Raw genomic sequence first — 21,650 nt, 5'->3', positions numbered from 1 at the left:
TATGATTATCTTATTGTGTTGTGATGGTGGTAGTCATGGTGTCTCTTTTACGTTGTTACAACTAGGGTTCAGCAGTCGAATTTATTGTAACTAGTGGTCCCGCAGTAGTCGAAATTCGACTATAATTAATTCGAATTGTAAGTTTGTACACTATTATGATTGTATTTTATACTTCTATAATCACTAATTTCGCCAAGGCTACACTATAAAAATATTAACAAAGGCAAACAATATTTAATCTATTCTCAATTTGACAACAGACGTCAAGAACAAAAGTTTGACAATAAATAGTATGCATGCGTGTGTGCGTCAAATACATGGTATGTGTGTGTAATGTTTTCTTTATTGATTTAATGTATCTTTTATGCATTATTTAAAAAAAAAAAATAGCATTGTGCACTTCTTCTCTATATTCTCTATAAGTGTGGAAAGTTTCATACTCCTCCGTCCGCGCAATTTTCGTAAAAAGGGATACAACGTTTTTGCTTCACGTATTAATATATATCTAAAGCTAATGTATGTCGATCTTAACTTTCCCACTAATTACTACATTTGGTCGGATGCTTTCAAAAATGTTAACGAAATAAAATTACAGCATACATGTGTATGTTTAAATATAATCTGCAAAATGTATTACTAGTGAATGTTAAAATATAACAATAATAAGGGAATACAAAGAAAATTATGATATGTTAAATAAGGGAACAATAGTCTTCGAGAGACTGGTTTTTGCAGACGTCCCTTTAAGAACAGCCTTATACAATCTAGCTGACGCTTTATCTTTGATAGTACAAAGCAAACTCACAAAGGCTGATTATAAATTCTTCGGCTCAATGAATAATCAAATGAATAATAAACAAAAATGAACAATCAAAATTGTTATTTTGAAACTCTTTGAAATCTTCAGTCTTGAAGTGAGCAACAACCGATACATTTTCCCGTTTTTATGATACACAGGCACAGGTGATAGGACCTCTTGTGAGTCCGCATGAGTAGGTACCACCACCCTGCCAATTTCTACCGTGAAGAATGCGTTTCGGTTTGAAGGTGGGGCAGCCGTTGTAACTATGCTGAGACCTTAGAACTTATATCAGTTATATTTACGTTGTAAATGTCTATGTGCTCCGTTAACCACTTAACACCAAGTGGGCCGTCAGCTCGTCCACCCATCAACAAAGCAATAAATAAAAAACCTAAGTAGCAAAGTAATCTGATTTATTATTACCGCGTGTCAGGCCAACAATGAGCCAATCGATGTTTAGTTCTGCCGGTCATTTCCAGATACGCTACGATGACAGCCACGCAGTAATTCGTTTCAGCGCTAACAACAAGGCTCTGACGGATCTTTTCGTCCGACAATCGAAAAGTGGAAGTTTACTCGAGAAAATTACCGTTATAAGTAACCTTAACGTTTGCTTTTCTGTGAATTTGTTCGTTCATTTGTAATTTATCTATATAACTACCTATATATATAAAAATGAATTGCTGTTCGTTAGTCTCGCTAGAACTCGAGAACGGTTGGACCGATTTGGCTAATTTTGGTCTTGGATTATTTGTAGAAGTCCAGAGAAGGTTTAAAAGTTAGATAAATATGAAAATATGAAAATGATATATGAAAATATAAGTAAAAAAAAACTATTTTGTTTTCCCTTTGATGTGGCCCCCGTCGGACGGATTCCTTTTGTTTGTTTTAAGTTTATTTTACACAAAAGTTTAGGTATTTTATCGATTAAGGCACAACGAAGTCTGCCGGGTCAGCTAGTAATAAATAAATCATTTATTTTATACTCGGTTTAAAAGAGTTATTTATTTACGAAAAATAGAAAAGGGTTTTTAAAAGAATAGGAATATGTAGTAATATTATTAAAGACAAAAAACGCATACCGGTGAAGAATTTTAAGAAGAATACATACTAAGTTAGTTAATTAAATTTTCATGAGCAAATCACATTAATATTCGCATTTTCATATGTATGTTAAGAATTCATAGGAATAAAATTGATTTAGATTTCAATTCTGAGATACTGAATACCATCCTAAATGAGCGCTCAAGTTTGTGTCAACAAAACGGTAGCAATTAATTAATATGTATATTGGTTAGTTTATGTGCACGACTGATTCGCAACTATGCTAAATTTAAAATCTTAAATATGTGTGAAATATTAAATATCTTAGTATTAAATCTTATATAGCTCTTCGGAAAATAAATATCTCATGAAACATTGACACGGCGTTTATTTTTAAATTATTAAAGCGTGTTTTAAAGAGTCTCGGTGACCTGCAGACAAACAACGAAGTGCAATATCCACGTGACCTAACAAGAAGAAAATCTAATACGATGTGACATATAAAAAAATTTTTGAAAAAGTATTGGAAAGATTGAAATTCAACTAAAAAATGAAAAATATATAATAGTTTAAAAAACTAACAAAATGCGCTTTTATAGAATATCCCACTAAAGCTTGGGGTGCATGGTATTAGTAGTTTAAATATTTTAAGAACAGATATGAGTCGAAGGCTTATTTTGATAATATCCTGAAAAGCACCCCACGCTTTTTTACAATAAAATTATTTTTTCTTACACTATTTTTAGATCAAATTTATTAAAATTCATTTTCAATTTTTAGTTGGATTTTCTATAGAAGCGTATTTTGTTAGTTTTTTTAAACCATTATTTATTTTTCATGTTTTAGTTGAATTTCAATTTTTTCCATATTTTTTTTCAATTATCATTTTTCCATTTTTTTTTAAATATTAAATTGTCATCGGTCCTTAATAAGTATACCAAATTTTGAGTTAATCCGAGGTTTTGAAGGAGGTCAAAATCATGTCCAAAGATTCCGTTACAAACATACATACGTCTGACGCTAATAAAAGCGTATTAATTAATAATTGGTATTTTCCTTCAATGCCTCCCTTACCCTGTTTGATATCATTTGATAATCTTAAACAGACTAGTCACGTTCGATGCATGTTACAGTGTAGATAAGCTCTGGTTCGTATGTCACGCCAATCAAATGTCAGCTGTCATAGTCCCTAGTGACTTTGACAGTTGGTTATGAAGCTATAGCTACAATTGAAATTGATAGTGCTTCAAGATATGTGTTAGAGCTAAAGTGTTAAAGATTAGGAATTATTAAGAATAGCTGCTGATGTGATATTAGTTTTGCTTGGGTATTATTTTACGGATTAATTTTAAGGAATTTATTTATTTAGAAAATCTAAAAGTAACAAATTTTGTACTAGGAACAGAAGACAATTTTTTGCAAATTTTCAGTAGTGGGTAAGTAAATTGTCAAAATATAATCTATGCTATACTGAAATTAAAAAAAATCACAATTTGAACCTTTACATGCGACATTTACATAGAGTAAATGTCAGTAAAGAGAGCAGTAAAAGTAGTAATTTAACTAAAATGAACTTAAAATTTTAAATTACTTTATCATTAGTTATTACGAGCGCAATATTTAATAATAGTATACGATATATGTTAATAAAATATAGTATCTGGCGAAGTTTGGCTAATAAGGAATATTGTTTAAAAAAAAGTTAGTAATAAATATTTTATATGACAACGTATTGAAATAAATTAATTCTGAATCCGAAATAAATATTTCGTTATTTTATTTTGCTTCGGGTAAATTAATTACTTACTCGCATAGACATCGCGATGAACACCGTCTCGCACCTTGAAATATTCTCTACAATTAACAAATAGTACCTAAAATATGTTCATTGTAAACGAAGACAATTGTGAACGCTTTGATAAGTAAATACACTCTGAATATCATGAATATTCCGTGGTACTGGTTTGTATTTATCTTCAGAAGAAAGTAGGAAGAGGGTTCGGGTTACGAATAAAACGGTCCTTTGCATCATTGACGAGCGATAAAAATCTATTCTTATCAAACGAATAACCTTTCACATCATTGATTTGTGAACACGCTTAATATAGTGTGAGTCGTGGACGCAATCGAAACTACTTTCTTATACATATAACGATATGGAGTATTTCAGAATGAATAAACAATAAAAGACTTAATTGTTTTTTCTGTGATATAATAAGGAAACAATATGTAAAGCCCATAATATGTTTTACAATTATTATAAAAAAAATTAGACAGTAAGCAGTATTAATAAACTATACAAAACTGAGCTCTCTTTTTACTGAATGACAGACTTCCCTCCATGACACTGAAGAAAATTCCTTTTTAAAAACTAAAGAGTTTTAAATAAGAAAGTTTTTTATTTACATACAGTTAACGCTTTGATCGCGCTCCGTCGATAGATCGACTATATACTATCTATGAATGCGTCCAAAGTGTGGAGCGTCGGAATACCGACTATTTGCGCAGTTTGATTAGGTATTGGTATTAGGTACATAACTGTTCGGACTTGTCTTAGAGCGCGCATGTATAACGAACTGTTTTTAAGTTAATAAAATTTATAAATAACAATTTAAAGTTATTTTGCTGTGAATTTAGCAGGCATTGATTTTTGTATTTATTTATAATATTTATTTACACTTTCTTCTAAAAATCTTTTAGCAATTTCTGCAAAATATGTGAAAGTAAGCTCAGCACGCAAAATATTGCTGCCCAAATCAAAACTAAGTTATGTTATACGATGAAAACTTATAAAAAACTTGACATTAGATCATGAAGATAATCTTGTTATACTAATAAAGTACCTGCCAATTAACTGTGGGTTGTTTCTAAGGTTTACCAGTGTGTTGAATCTAATCCATTTTGAGCTAAATCGATCGAATAGTAATCGGGTTTTCTTAGTGAATAGACCAAGAGGATGTTATTTTATGATGATGTTGGGCGATATCTGAGGTAATTACATTGAGATAGGTGCTCGATGTTCTATGAAAAACTATTATAGTATTTCAGTGAACATACTAGTAACGATACTATAGTATTTACTAATACTAGTCTGATCGAATTATATTTAACCGCTGTTTCTTTTTCACTTTTCAATAGTTTTAGGTGACTTATGAAATTTAAGTACTGGGAGCATTAGTATACTTATTTGTACTCTCCTTATGTGTATTTATATACTCTCGTGAAAGACGGTTCTATTATATATCCCGTTTAACTATCAAATATGTAATATCAAAATATTAGACACCCATGTTAAACATAATCACAAAAAAATAACTTACCTTACCAGGTCGATAGCGTTAGATTATAAACTCGTTACTTACCTGAAAAGAACAAAAAAATAATTAATCTTAATATACATACATACGAGATAATTATTCTGTCCGCGTGTATGTTAATGAACTACTTTTAAAGGACTGGATAGATTTTGATTTTTAAAAAAAACGTTGTACAAGTGATTTCAAGAATGGCTTAAATTCCCAATTCACTTCATCGGAAAACGTTTTATTAATTATTATTTTTAAAGTTTGAAAATTTCGGATTTAATGCGTTTCACACCCTGCCTATTTCCGTCGTGAAGCAGTAATGACTTTACAACTCATATCTCGATGTGGGTGGTGGCATTAACACTCTGGTAACCACTTAACACCAGGTAGGTCGAGAGCTCGCCCACCCATCTAAGCAATAAAATAGAGAAGCTAAGTATTCTTAATTGTAAAAAAGATGTGGTGTCCCACGACACCACATCTTGGTGTCGTGGGACACCAGGTAGGAACGAAGTTCCTTCGGCTAATGCAGAATCGACACAATTTGCAAAAAAAAATCGTGCTCAATTTTATGTAGGTTTTCTTGATTTTTCTCTTAAATTTTGCTGATTAGTTTTTATTTAAGTATAGGAAAGTATTAGGAAATAGGAAAAAGTAATAGGAAATTCAGTATTTTAGGAAATAATAAATTACGTAAAATAGAAAGAGAATGGATGAGAGAACGAAAAGAAAGAGGGAGAAAGAGAAAGGTATTATACACTACTCGCTTGTGTATGCGATTGTCGCGCCTGGGCACGTCTCATTTAACGGTTTGATTCCACGCACTTTTTTCCACGGATTTTTTCCACGGATTTTTTCTTACGGTTTTACTATCACATTTTTTTCACTTCAGTCGCGCAGCAAAATCCCTATCCCCTCCAAGCCTGCCGTAAGGAACTTCGTTCCAAAAAACCTATACAACGACACAGTACAGTGCTAATAACTTTTTTAATAACCTAGTTACGTACGAGATCTAAGTAGTTAGCTAGTCGTTCATACAATTACGTATTATTGCTTTATAAGTATTAACTGTTCCGATTCAGGCATGTTTATAATTCACTCTACCACCACAGCGTAATAGCGATAATAAAAGCGAAATAGCGAGATCGTCTTAAAAAATCCAAACTGAGTCACGTAAAATGTGTTACAGAGCACAGAGAGAGGCAAATCTTATATCCCATGATCGTTTGGACTATAGGGCTCCTGTTAAATACTTGCTAATACAGATGCCTTCCTATTGCGTTTTCTCTCGGGAGCCTATTTCGCGGGGAGCGGTCCTAGGGGACTTGATTTTAGCTTCTCGATCAACGTAGCACCACGTAGCCCCGTAGCGAAGCACTTGACCGACTACAAATGGGTTGTTTTCAAATTTGGAGTCAAAAGCGAGTTGTTTGATTTAATTCTCGTAGCCTCAATGTTACCATAATTATAAGTACAGTAAATTTGTTGTCATGACAACAGGCGCGTGGTCCTATAACTGTATATTCGTAAACACAGTTAAATTAGGAGTTATATAGGTACATTAAAAACTACCCCAAATCTCATTCGTATCACTGGTTCGAAATTTAAATTCTAACTTGTTGGCTATTTTTTCAGTAACGCGTGTTTAAATTCGGCAATTTTATTTATTCACTATATGATACAATAATCAAGGAAAACTAACTCGATTGGAACATTATTAAAAACAAACGAAGTACGATTTATAAGTTTTAAAAAAAAGTTTCTCTTTCAATTATTATTGTCATCCGTGTTGGCATTATCAAATGCGTAAAATGAAACATATAAATAAATATTATGTAATATTATCAATAAATAAGTGATTGAGTTGATTGTGATTAAGCATTTTTTATTTCGAACATGCCTAAATACAAAAAAATGGAAAATTAGAGAAAGTTTAAATTCATGAAATCGTTACTTTTTTGGCCGCAAAATTGTAAACGACCCAAATACGTTTTGATTAGTCTACAGTTTACCATTTACTAGTGGTACTCCTAGTAGTCGAAATACGACTATAATATTAAGTGTATTCGGGTGGAGCGGTCCAACGGGACTCGATTGCAGCTCCTCGATCAGCGTAGCACCACGTAGCACCGTAGCGAAGCACTTGACCGACTACAAGTACGTTTTGATTAGTCTACGTTTTACTATTTACTAGTGGTACTCCCAGTAGTCGAAATTCAACTATAATCATAGGTGTATTCGGGGGAGCGGTCCAAGGAGACTCAAATGTAACTCCTCGATGAGCGTAGCACTACGTAACACTGTAGCGAAGCACTTGACCGCCTACGAATAGGTTTCGATTAGTTTACGTTTTACCATTTACTAGAGCTCCCGCAGTAGTCGAAATTCGACTATAATTAATTGGAATTGTAAGTTTGTACACTATTGTATTTATACTTCTATAATCACAAATTTTGCCAAGGCTACACTATAAAAAAATATTAATAAATACCACAAAGACAAACAATATTTAATCTATTCATAATTTGACAACAGACATCAAGAACAAAAGTTTGACAATAAATAGTATGCATGCGTGTGTGCGTCAAATACATGGTATGTAGTGTGTGTAATTTTTTCTTTATTGATTTAATGTATCTTTTATGCATTATTTTAAAAAAAATATTAGCACTGTGCACTTCTTCTCTGTATTCTCTATAAGTGTGGAAAATTTTATACTCCTCCGTCCGCCCAATTTTCGTAAAAAGGGATACAAAGTTTTTGCTTCACGTATTAATATATAGACTAGTGGTACTCCAGTAGTCGAAATTCGACTATAATCATAAGTGTAATATCTATGACTATAATTAATTGAAATTATAAGTGTGACAATTATTATGGTTCTATAGTGACTATATTTCATTAATCACAGATTTCGTCAAGACTACACTATAGATAAATAATATTAAAGAACAATATAATCTATTCTTAATTTGAGCGCAATCTAAAGATAAACTAAAGAGTAGGTATGCATAGGCGTGTGTCAAATACATGTTAGTGTGTGTAATGTTTTTTTATAGATTTAATCTATTTTTTATGCATAATTAAAAAATTAATTATTTATTTATATTTATTTATAATATACAAAAATTTAATAAATATAATATGTTAATATTTACAGCTTGCATCGTTTTGTGCTGCAATTTCCAGGAGGGGAGGGCCCTGGGGCCTCATTAAAAATGCGGCTCCATTACTTATATCCTCCATAAATTGGGTAAGCACTGGAGCTTACTTTATAAATAAATAAATAAATTAATTTAAATAGTAAAAAATATATATTTAGTCAACAGCAATACATGTCCCGGTGCTTGGGCCATAGCTTTTTTGTTTTTTTTTTATTGCTTAGATGGGTGGACGAGCTCACAGCCCACCTATTGTTAAGTGGTTACTAGAGCCCATGGACATCTACAACGTAAATGCGCCACCCACCTTGAGATCTAAGTTCTAAGATCTTAGTATAGTTACAACGGCTGCTCCACCCTTCAAACCGAAACGCCTTACTGCTTCACGGCATAAAATAGGCGAGGCGTTACACGTCGTTTCGGAATTTCGGATCCTCCCGATCCACTAAGGGTGGAGGTGTTTTTAGTACCCCAAGCACCGGCAATCGTTCTCGTCGAACCCGTCGCTTGCGACGAAGGGCTCGGCGAGAAAATTAACCCACAGAGAAAGCTCACTGAGTTTCTCGCCGGATCTTCTCAATGGGTCGCGTTTCCGATTCGGTGGTAGATTCTGCGAAGCACTGCTCTTGCTGGGACCAGTGTTAGTGAACTACCTCAAGCAGAGCCGCGAGAGGTGTTAAGTGATACCGGAATATCCCCTAGAGGAAACCGACAAATATGTAGGGAAAAAAATGAAATTTGACTACAGCTATAAAATTTATTATTAGTCGTCTTTGGAACGTCTAGAAATTTTTAGTTAATGTTCACCAAATTCTAGATGTTCGATTAACTTTCAACTTAGTTTTCACCAAATTCTAGATGTTCAATTAAGATGAAAATGTTCGTTCCATAAACCAAATTAACATAGATCCAGCTAATACAAATGTGTTTGTTCTTTAATCTAATCTTTTTCTAATTTTATTATTCGTTAAACGTTTTAATTGATTTGACAATATTAAATTTGCTTGGTTTGATTGATTGAAATTAAAAAGAATTAACGATTGACGTAAAAAAAGCTTAGCACCTACGAATAAGACTTATTATTTATTCGTAGCTTAGCACTTAAAATTTAAGAGAAATAGAACTTTTTTAAATGCCATCTACTGAAAGCATGTGTAAGCATGGGTGCAAAGAGTATTTTTGTTTGTATAGCACTAGATGGCAGACTATTTACATATATAATTTTCACCATTATACTATAGCCATCTAGCGAACGTATTTTGAACTAAACTCAAACAGCGCCATCATTAATAAATTGCGTCAAAGTGTCACAATAGTGCTAGAGATTTTGATTAGGTGGCGCTGTTCTCAAATTATGATTTTGACAAACTGCAATTAAAATAATATGCACTATTCCTTATCGCCTCGTTCATTTGAATTATGATTAGGATCCGAAGTGGGTGCTGTTAGATCAGTTTTCCAGGAATCTGGCGGGGGTGCCTTATGAAGGGTGTCCTTCTCCCCATATTATGAAAATAGCTTTATACTAATACATTTAGTATACTTTTTGTTATTTTACATATTTTACTTATCATGGAAGCCAAGTGGTTCATCGTGAATGTTATAAATTTAAAGTAGGTATCCGCTTCTCAGAATCTATGCAATATTATTTCCACGAATTGTTGTATTTTCATTTCATTACTAAGTAGATTTTTTGGCTTATGTATAAGGTCTAAAATTAGCTGTCTTGCAACTGTCAGGTATATATTATAAAAAGTTTGAAATAGCCAGTTTTGTCTCATTTAAAGAAGTAAGCGCGTTATTTCCATAGCTATCTATGTGTACTGTACGTAAGACAAACAATAAAAAAGACACCAAACAATTGACTACATAATTAATTCACATTTTTAGAAGACAACAGAGAAACATCGTTATAGATCATTTTTGTTACTTGAATTTAAATTTAAGACAGTTGTTAGATTTTAATTTAAAACTTTTTGTTTCCTCGAAGCCTTTTCTTGTTCGTACAAACACTCAGATTAGATGACGCTGTGAGATTTTGAATTGATTTTTCTTGATAACTCACACCACTTTCCGATATCTTTGTCCTTTAAAACTACTCAAAACTAGTCGGGAGAGCTCGAGTATTGTTCCAGTAAAAACGTCTTAGAGTTTACTAAAAATATCGAAAAAACAAATTCTGTATTCTGTTCGCGTTGTTAAAATATTTGTAGAATGCCGGTGACCATTAACTTCGTCTCTTTTTTTATACTGAGCTGATATCCTTGAGAGGCTATTTCAGCTTCACTCTAACGTTTGTAGGTGAGCTCACGGGGCTCAAACCGGAGTGGTGCGAAAACTGGCCCTAGCAAGAGCAGTGCTTTGCAGAATCTACCAGCGGATCGGAAACGCGACCCACTGAGAAGATCCGGCGAGAAACTCAGTGGACAACATCGTCTCAGACTCGTGGATCGTTAGTGGGATTTGGCATAGCTCTCGTATCCCTTGGATACGTGATAAAGCGTTGTCACTGCGTTGTAAGCAGCTTACGGTAGTTAAGTCGTCGTTAAGTAACTGGTACCGTGATTTGCGTAAAGAGCCTTAGTACTTTTCTCGTAAAAAAATTGCCGTGCCTGTTCGTTAATATTCTAAAGGGTTATTACAGCTTCTCACGGACCGGTAACAGTTAGATGAGTTCACTGGCTCACGGGCTCAACCTGAGAGAATTTGCTAATACTAGCCCTAGCAAGACGCAGTGCAAAATCGTGATGCATTTAGAAGATCCGGCGATAAACTCAGCTGGTTATGTCTACGGGACATCAATACTATTTAATATTATAAAGCTGAAGAGTTTGTTTGTTTGAACGCGCTAATCTCAGGACCTACTGGTCCGAATTGAAAATTTTTTTCAGTGTTAGATAGCCCATTTATTGAGGATGGCTATATAACATCACCAAGTAAGACCAATACAAGTGGAGCACCAGTAAAGAATGTTTCATAATAGGCGTTTCAATAGCTCCTTAACATTATATAATTCAAAAATATTTTCACTTTCTACGTAAATAAAGTGGGGGTAAAATTTTGCATTATACCAAAGTAACTATTCCACGAGGACGGAATCGCGGGCAAAAGCTAGTCTCATATAAAATAAAATCTCGTCATCGAATATTTCGTTGTATTGTTTTTTAAATAAGCTTCATCCTTTTTCGCCTTTGTCATATTTTTAGAGAGCCCGAAATGTCCTAAAGTCCAAACTATCCGACTACTATTAGCCCAGCACCTAAAAGCAAGATAAAAAAGACATTGTCTTCGGTAAAGCTTTTAATTGATTATAAAATTAGCAATGTTAAGTTATGCTACAAGCAACCGGTGTACTCAGGCTTATGCTATTAAGTCCGTGCCATTAGGAGCACTAATGTATTCTGATAGTTATTTAATACTGTATAAAATTTTCTTAGATACTCAATGAGTATGATTTTGTTTGTTTATTTTTATATTTTGTCGGAGACGGTCATTAGTTTGATAGCTAAATGAAACGCAGCACGATTCCCGAGAGATGGCAGCACGATTGTGGTATCGTTGGAAATCGGCTAAGTTCGTGCTACCACAGAGCCTAGCTGATGGAGGCGCGTAGATGCCATTACACACTTACCCACTAGCCTTCTTGAAGAGTGCTGCCTCCGTCCTAAGAACTGTCATTCGTTTTCGTTTGCTGAACGTGAAGAGAAGATTTCTAAATTGTGACAACAAACGTGATTGGTGTACTCCATATTTCTTTTTCTTAGCTCGATCACCCTATTCGCCCCTATGATGTCTGACGATGGTGTTAATAATTGTGGCTTCTCCGACATATTTTATATATCTACCACTTTTCAGCAGATATAAGCAGGGAGGTGACATCTAGGAATCCGTGCTTACTTACAATACTAGTCCCTCCTTATACGATGTTATTCCCTCATCGTGAAAGTCGTCGAGATCACGCGAAAGGAAATCACCGTGGACCCAGTCTGTTTGTATTTCTAAAACTGCCTGGGAATCAATTCGCTCCAAAGTTCTATCATAACATTACTTGTTTGCATTGATATCTGTGCACCCATGTGAGATGGCGCGGCCCCGAAAAGTGGTGGATCAAAAACTTTTACCACGTTATATTCAGTTTCAGATGGAGTTTTGTGACAGTCTACAGCTCACTGAGTTTCTCGTCGGATCTTCTCAGTGAGTCGCGATTCCGATCCGGTGGTAGATTCAGCGAAGCACTGCTCTTGCTAGGGCTAGTATTAGTAAATTCTCTCAGGTTGAACCCGTGAGCTCATCTACCCATCTGGGCGTGGCTGGAATAGTCTCTTAGGCTACCAGTGAATAGATAGGAAAAAAGTTTTGTGATTGGAGGGTCGATGACATGCTGGTCGTAAATCTCATTCCAAGTCCCTATGCAACAAGATGACTACTGCGCCAACCTCTCACGATGTGTGGAATAAGGGCACGACGAAGAAGAACAAGAGGGATGTGGTTTTTTAATTAAATTCCTGGTGAATAAAGGCTTGAAATTTTCAACGTTGCTGGAAAAGGTGGAGGTTTTTTGGTAATTTTAAGTTTTTTTTTTAATAATAATATTTTATCAGTTTCTAGCAATAGAAGAAATTCGACATTAAACCTGAATCACGCTAACAATATTTTTAAGGTAAAGGCACTGCAACATGTTTACCAGCCGGTTTACCAGACAAAGACACCCACCCACTCGATCGACGATCTTCTTCGTCTTTTTCCATAAAGTATAATCAAAATACAAATAGCATCGGTATCGTATGCATTAATTCGTGTCGTCGTCGTATTTGGAAAACTAAACAAAAGGCTACGTTTTTTACTACGCTAAACAAGAAAGCTAATTACATAGTAAGAGGAAATATAATAATCCTTTAAGATCGGAAAATGAACCTTCATATTATGAAATCAGTTCTAAGCCCTGAAATTTCTCGCCCAAGCTTTTTTTTATTGCCCTTGTAAACAGACGAGCATACGGCCTACCTGATGGTGAGTGGTTACCGACACCCATGGACTTCAGCAATGCCAGGGGCAGAGTCAAGTCGCTGCCTACCGCAATCGCCAAGCTATCGCCATCTTGAATATAGTAAAAATTTCTCCGTAAAAATCATGAAGAGAGACTTAGATTTGAGAGTTTCGAATTTGGTCAGGTAGCTGTGGCGACCTTGAACAGTTGTCTGGATCATTGTTAGGTAGTTCGTTCGCTAGCGATGACCCCTGACGCGTCTTGTTCGTGAAATTTGTCTAATGCAATATAGACTGACTCGGTGGTGTAGGGGTTAGCGCCCCTGACTGTTGCGCCGAGGGTCGTGGGTTCGATTCCCACATCGGGTAAGCAAACGTGTAATGAACAGGTTTTGTTTGCTCTTTGTCGGGGTATTTTTTATTTATACTAGTGGTCTCCCAGTAGTCGAAATTTGACTATATAATTAATTGAAATTTTAAGTTTGAACATTATTATGGTTCTATTGTAAAATACTATTATGCTTTTATAATCACATATTTCGCCAAGTAGTTACGACGTAGCTGAAGAACTGGGAATTGGCCACATAACAGTATTGGCGCATTTGAAAAAACTGGGTACACAAAAAAGTTCGATATTTGGGTACCTCGCGAGCTCACTGAAAGAAACCTAATGAATCGTGTACTCATTTGTGACTCTTTATTACGACGTAATGAATCCGAACCATTTTTAAAGAAGCTGAGCACTGGTGATGGAAAGTGAATTACGTACGACAAGAACGTGCGAAAAAGGTCGTGGTCAAAGGCCGGTCAGGCTTCACAGACTGTGGCGAAGCCCGGTTTAACTCGCAACAAGGTAATGCTGTGTATGTGGTGGGATTGGAAGGGCATTATTCATTATGAGCTGTTACCACCAGGCAGGACCATGGATTCTGAACTCTACTGCGAACAACTGATGAGATTAACGGAAGAAGTTGAGAAAAAGCGGCCGGAATTTAATCAACCGGAGGGGTGTGGTTTTTCATCACGATAACGCTAGACCTCACACATCTTTAGCCACTGAGCAAAAATTGTACCAACATACTTTAGTGAAATGTAAATAAACTATATTAAAAAAAATCGAAAATTTTCTTAAAAAATTCGAGGAAACTTTTTCCCTAACCTATTAATAACAGTGTGGGTAATGCAGCGGCCGCGAAAGTTCCAAACAAAAACTATGACATCTCTTTCATCAAACGAGACTAGGGAAGAGTCTATAGTGGCCAAGCTGCAACTTGTCCGAGCCTCTGACATTGCTGATGTCCACGAGCGTTTGATCGTTTTCTACCAGAAGGCGGCATGCTCATCTTAGGTACTATAAATACAATTCAATAAAAAGTACCTAGCCTCGCCTAGGCACCTGTATTGTTTCCAATTTAATTTAATTTAATTATTATTATATTACATTGTGTATTTGTATGTATAAAATATTTTTTTATTTTATTGTTCATGTAGGCTGACGAGCATACGGCCCACCTGATGGTGAGTGGTTACCGTCGCCCATGGACTTCAGCAATGCCAGGGGCAGAGCCAAGCCGCTGCCAGCCGTAAGTACTGTCAACAATATTTATGAATATTAGTATATATTATATACTATGTATGGTATTTGTGTATGTATATGTATGTATGTGTATACTCGTATATACTCGTATTGATACGCCGCGGGTAACTCATTTCTAAATGGTTCTTGTCCACCTGATATTTGCCTTGAAGAGATCGCTCTTAGCGATAAGGCCGCCGATTGTACTTTTTTTGTATTTAATGTATCGCATTGTTTTTTTTATATGTACAATAAAGAATACTCTCTCTTTATCTCTCTCTTTTTAATTAAATTAGGATACTCAATTAGGCTGACCGTACGTGCGTTATATAAACACAATTAGACTGTATGCATCCTTGACCGTACCGTTGCAGTCTGCCAATTACGAAGCTCACTACATCGAAACACGATCAAGTTACTGTCAGGTGATCGAGCGAGCCCACAAAGGGCTCGAAATACCATTAATTAGTGTGTTGCACGCTCCGGTCTAATGGGTTTGCGTAAAGCATCGAACGGTATTGAAAGGTAAGATCGCTTAATCCGGCGGCTCTCAAATGATTTTGTCAAATGATAAACTTATTCTATTTTTAGTTTTGTATTTGTACTCTCATATTTTGAATAATTATATAATTTACTAAACTAAAAATAAACAATAGCAAACCAAATTAAGATTTAATTTCATTTTTCTTCTTATACTGTGGATACTGGTCTTATTGTTTTTTTCATGGGATTTTATGACCTGGTAACTAAGACTTTTCGGTCATGTCTTATTTTAATTTATATTCTTATTTTTATGAAAAATTATAATATGGGGTAAAATTAAATGGAATTAAATGAAATGAAGATTATCAATTTCAGACAGACATTAATGAACTGGGATGAAAATAAATGAATGGGATGAGATAATATGGGATGAAAAAATTTCAGTAAAATGGTGGTCATTTACCGAAGTTTTTTCAGTGGACTCTTTGGAGAATCCCGAGGAGTGACGTCCAGCGGATTTGTTTCATTTTCCCACATTGGTGCATTTTCACAGATATTAAACAGTTAATAGCACACCGTTATTACACATTTAAATCTGAAGAAACACTAAATAGACAAAATAAAACAAATCACACAACTTCACTCCTCGCGTTCCTGCCAAAAAGTCATACTGGTCTTAGATATTGAACCGAAGTTATAAAATTATTGTCATTCGGTCCTTGCTGCGGGTCAAAATTTTCAAGTTAATCGACAATGGAAATGACGTTTAAAGATTTCGTTGCATTCACACCAAGCTAATAAAAGAAGAATAATAATTTATTATTGTTATTTTAATTTTATTGATTTGAGATTTTGGAAAGATTTCTAGAAAACTGTTTTTTCTCTACCTAATTGTCGGTAGCCTAAGAGGCTATTGCAAATATGCACGGATTAGTAGGTGAGCTCACGGGACTCAACCTGAAAGAGCTTCCTCTAACACTAGCCCTAGCATGAGCGGTGCTTTACTGAATCTACCACTGAGTTGGAATTGCAGTGAAGTAGAATAAAAGTAGTTTATTCGCGGTGTATATTTTCCATAATGCCGCGAACTATGAATATGGAATGATAAATTACATACATATATTATATAGCGCAGCGTAGGCGGCTTTTGTCAACAACGTACTTTAGCCATAGTCCATTTGAAGACGCGTTTACAAAGGATATTACGTATGGATACCGACATACTGGAATCCTTTTTAGCTCTGCTCCGCGAAAAACAAAATCTTTAGCCGCTAATATAATAATAAATAAATAAATATTTACTAACAATCACGCCACGTTAACTGGTCCCGTGATAAGTTCGTAAAGAACTTGTGTTACGGGTACCAGATAACGGATATAAATGTAAGATTTTTATTATACACATACATATATTTAATATACATCCATAACCCTGGAAAAGACATTTATATTTATCATACAAATATCTTCCCTTGGCGGGATTCGAACCCGAGAGCCCCTTGTGTAGTGACCATGTCACTTACCACTACACCAGCGGCCGTTATACCTATAGGAATTGGGTCGCACTTTTTTAATCCGCGAATAGCGAAAGCGCGAATAAGAAGCTTTTGCTGTATCTTTAAATTATTGTAGGGTCACTTAAAATAGTCATCAGTTAAGTAATAGTAGTAATCAATTGAGATAGTCAGGGCATTTATAATAGATAAAGATTTGCGCAAAACGAATCGGCTACATTTTATTTAATAGCCTGCCTATTTCTGTCGCGTGAGCAGTTTAATGCTTTCCAGTTTGTAGAGTGGGGAATTTTTCATACTGTGAGGTATTCGCGTAGCAATTTCTTTGTCCTCCGGGGACAAGCGAACGATAGGCAGGCCGTGAATTCATCTTCGATCTGTACAATTTCTGGATATTATCTAGGTGTATTTAATTCGTGTATCTCAATAATAAGCTCTCATTAGTTTCTCGAAATTTTAATGCAAGTCACAAAAACATTATTAGTTTTAAAAACAAAAGAAAAAAAAGGTGCGTGTACTTATGTACGCGCGTAAGAAGTTATACTTTATTTTTATTAAATTTTTTATTTTTTTATTTATTAAAATTTTAATCAATTTGAAAAAAAATCGATTAAACATTATCCTCAAACACGCATATTGGACATCCCTTTTCTTGACATCGTATAAATTCGGTAATTCTCGATACGGCTCGAAAAGTTCACCTGCGGCTATATTCAGACTCGCCAAGCTACGCCGGTCGTATTGTAATGAGCGATTTAGTGGGCAACTTCATTCTGTTAATTTTGTGTCACGGTGCGCGCGCATCGTAAAATTTCACTGTCATAAATTTTTCATAACGCGCCTAAAGAAGTATAACTTCAAAAAGTGTCATATTTTGAAATTGACATAAATTGTTTTTTTATGTGAGCACGTAGGTTCTACATAGATCGCTATGCTATGAAAAAATCTCATATTAACTTCGTTGCTGAATGACTTTACAATTTGTCATCATTACCAGTCGCCCAAAAGCAGGAGGTCATTTCACTACCGACGTGAGCATGTCAATTACTGGCCACGCCAACTGCTCATTGCCAAATCGCGGCACTCGGTCGCTCGTAATTGGCAAAGTCTGCAGTCGTATCGTTGCCTTCCACGCAATTATTAAGGCTGTGCCTCTCGCAAGTTCGGGATTACGTACAGCGTAATACATATTTCAGTGGCACATACTTCCGTGGCGTGAAATTTGTGTTTTCGAATTCATATGAATCACGGTAACTTTACACAGTAACTTTTGGTTTTTACTGCTTAGTTAGGTGAACGAGCTCATAGCTCACCTGGTGCTAAGTGGCTGCTGAATCCCGTAGACAGCAAAACAAAACCACCACTTTCCTTAAGACATGGAGAAGGAAGTTAAGACAAACAAATAAATGTGTCTAAATTTGAAGGATATTGTAAATTACGTACACACTTATAAGATATAAAATAGTTTATTTTTAAAGTTTTGAAGTGAAAACTTCTTTAACATCGTTTTGATTCGAAAGTCTATGAAACGAAAAAGTGACAGTAAAAAGAGACAGACACTTAAATTCATCAGATTTAACGTGGGCGAAAATGAGATAGGAAACATTATACAGTGTTTGTTATATTCGTGGTTCACTTTGTGCTCTGATTCGTACTTAATATTCGTACTTAATACATTCTGAATAAATCTAGATAATATATACGAATAAAATGTAAAAAAATAATTATCAAACTTTGTATCACTGTGATCATTAGGTACCTAATTATTCTCTTCCCGAAATTTTACATTCGGCTCATTATTTTGAAGCTAACATTTTTGGAAGTTTCACTTCTACCACGTATGAATTGCACAAATGTTTTTTTTCTTCTTTTTAATTGAATTTGTAGAATTTTATACGGTTTTCCCGAATCCTTAACATATAGAACTATTTTAACTGCACAATCTTGCGTTTTATTAGTTCCGACACTTCGAATACTTATAGTTTTCTTGGTCACGCCCTGCTATGCTATTATTATTTCTAACTTTAAAACGATAATTACGTTTGTATGCATACAGAATGAACTATGAGTAACTTGAGGCCCGACGGTTTGATTGACTGTGGAATCCGTCGAAACAAATCAATGAAGTCATTGTTTCAGCAGCATTTAAATTATTGTTTCAATTCAATTTTGTATTGTGTGGGAATACGTTTTCATAGGCCACCTGCTGTTAACTAGATCCAATAGACATTAATTTTAATTTTAGTGTGCAATGGCTGTCTGACCATTCAAAGCGAAAAAGTAATTAATAGTAATTTTGAGACAGAAATACGCAGAATTTATCTAACCGTGCAGACTCCCAACACGCCCAACCTTAATAGGACTGAACACAATATAATAACATTTTTAATATATCAAACTTCACATCTAATATTATACGTATAAAAAAATATTGATTGCAAATTACACATTTAATTTAGTATTTAAAAGAAATGACTCACCCTCCTCCGACCGCCAATATCATCTGCATGTTTGTAAAGTCTTTTTCTTACTCTTGTGCTTGACATCACTAACACCTCACACAACACTCACCACGCACATATTATGGACGGAATACGATCAGTTCCACATAATGTGTGCGGTCGATCTCATACTATATGCACATTTCTATTCGAGGGAAAAAAGAGAAAACAATTACATCGTTAGAACACTAGCTTACTATTTTTTTTTTAAGAGAAGCGGTATAAACGGTCGCCGAAACTATAGCTGGTAAAGCCAGGTGTGAGAGAAAAGAAAAAACCGAAAAATTGCCGTTTCCAAGCAATATATTAAGCCAATAGCCAAGTCGAGACGTGAAATCGAAGACACAATTGTAGTATACACTGTCCCAATCCTCAAACGCGAGTGTGACGTGTTTGTAGTTTGGAATACGTAATGTTAGTGAAGAGGCGAACAATCCCTCCCGTTGATATCGCGGAACCACTGCTCCCGAACCATACTTATACTCTATTCCAATTACGAAGTCCCATGAGACATATGCTATTATTATATGTTATTGTGTATGTGTGAATAAATTTTTTATAATTATTTAGATTGATTGTGTATTTTTTAAATGATGTTTACGACCAGGAACAAAAAAATATTATCTATATATTAATACGTGAAGCAAAAACTATGTACCCCTTTTTACGAAAATTGCGCGGACGGAGAACTATAAAATTTTCCACACTTATTAAGAATACAGAGAAGGAGTGCAGAATGTTAATATTTTTTTTAAATTATGCATAAATATTTCATTAAATCAATAAAAAAACATTACACACACTACTATGTATTTGACACAACACGCATGCATACTATTTGTTTATTGTCAAAATTTTCTTATTGCTATACGATTAGTCTGTGATCAAATTGAGAATAGATTAAATATTGTTTGTCTTTCTTAATATTTGTCTAAAGTATAGATAGTCTTAGCGGAATCTGTGATTAAAGAAGTATAATATGTCAATGAACACTACTCTAACTCAAAATTTTGAAATTTTGGTTTTTCACGCAAATCGCTTCACTATTTTAAAAGTATTACAAATTCATTATTAATGGGGTTCGAAGCAAGAGTAAATCAGCTAGTCACACAAGAAAAAACCATAAAATCTTTATTATTGCAGATATATTTATCAACTTTTTTCGTTTAAACTCTACTCCTGTAAACCTACGAATTTGGAGTTAGAGTTCATTGGAGGCATCGATGTAGTCTTTGAAAATAGAATCATAATAATGTACAAACTTATAATTACACTTAATCGTAGTCGAATTTCGACTACCGGGGGACCACTAGCTATTTCAAATTATGCGAAACGTGAAGAGTTACGTTATAAGAAGCGTCAAAAGGGACTTCGTAATTGTAATAGAGTATAATTACAAATTGTGTTGCGTGCAAGTTTGAAATGCAATTTTGGTGTTTGTTTTTCGTTTCGGGAATCATCGTTTGTCTTCGAGAAAGGTCCAAAAGCACCCTAAAATTTATTATGACACTTTCTTCTTTAATAGAATATGTTTTACAAATCTCTCAGTTCATCTATATCTATATATATAAAAATGAATTGCTCTTCGTTAGTCTCGCTAAAACTCGAGAACGGCTCGACCGATTTGACTAATTTTGGTCATGAATTATTTGTGGAAGTCCAGAGAAGGTTTAAAAGTTAAATAAATGAATGAAAATGCTCGGAATTAAATAAAAATAACAATTTTGTTTTTCCTTTGCTGTGTTCCCCGTCGGACGGATCCCTTTTGTTTGTTTTAAGTTTATTTTATACAAAAGTTTAGGTCTTTTATTTATCGATTGAGGCACTACGAAGTTTACCGGGTAAGCTAGTATTTGATAAAATCTTCATGGGTACTATAGAAAAAATATATAATTGAGTTTAAAATTAAATCTTGGGGAAAGTACATAAATAAAATTCTTTTAGTTCATTATAAAACGATCTGATAAAATTTATTTAAGTGATATTTGATACTATCTCTTCAGGTGCAATCGGAAACAGATTTTTGTGCATTTCTCTGTGCTAAGGACGCTAATCTCAACAATGACGTTGAACTAGCCCTCAGAATTGTTTGCGAATGTCTTTAGATAATTAGTGTCGCTTTCAACTAAGTCGGTGAACAAATCGGTCGGTGATTAGTATGCCAAAATGATTCGTGTCCGAGCTGAAATTGGAGGCACAGCTACCTACTGAACAAGTACATTGTGCAAATCATCGGTACTTCGACGTTTTGTGTTGAAAATATGTCTATATGTATATA

The 21,650-nt window shown here is 34.6% G+C and overlaps 1 protein-coding gene across 7 annotated transcripts in view; it reads right to left on the bottom strand.

Moving 5' to 3' along the window:
• The window catches only part of shaker (potassium voltage-gated channel protein Shaker), a 431,166-nt gene that overhangs the window by 262,835 nt on the left and 146,681 nt on the right, over window positions 1–21,650 (bottom strand). The window contains exon 1 of one of the 7 annotated variants that reach the window (XM_089731760.1): window positions 19,352–19,508. The exons of the other annotated variants lie outside the window; for them this stretch is intronic. Coding sequence (XP_089587886.1) covers window positions 19,352–19,380 — 29 coding nt within the window. The 5' untranslated portion in view covers window positions 19,381–19,508. Of the gene's footprint in view, window positions 1–19,351; window positions 19,509–21,650 lie in introns of those variants that run through there. 7 annotated transcript variants of the gene reach the window in all.

Source organism: Bombyx mandarina, chromosome 01 (assembly GCF_030267445.1).
Source record: "Bombyx mandarina strain Sakado chromosome 01, ASM3026744v2".
Classification (NCBI taxonomy): domain Eukaryota; kingdom Metazoa; phylum Arthropoda; class Insecta; order Lepidoptera; family Bombycidae; genus Bombyx; species Bombyx mandarina.
This window is presented reverse-complemented; position numbering and strand designations above follow the sequence as displayed.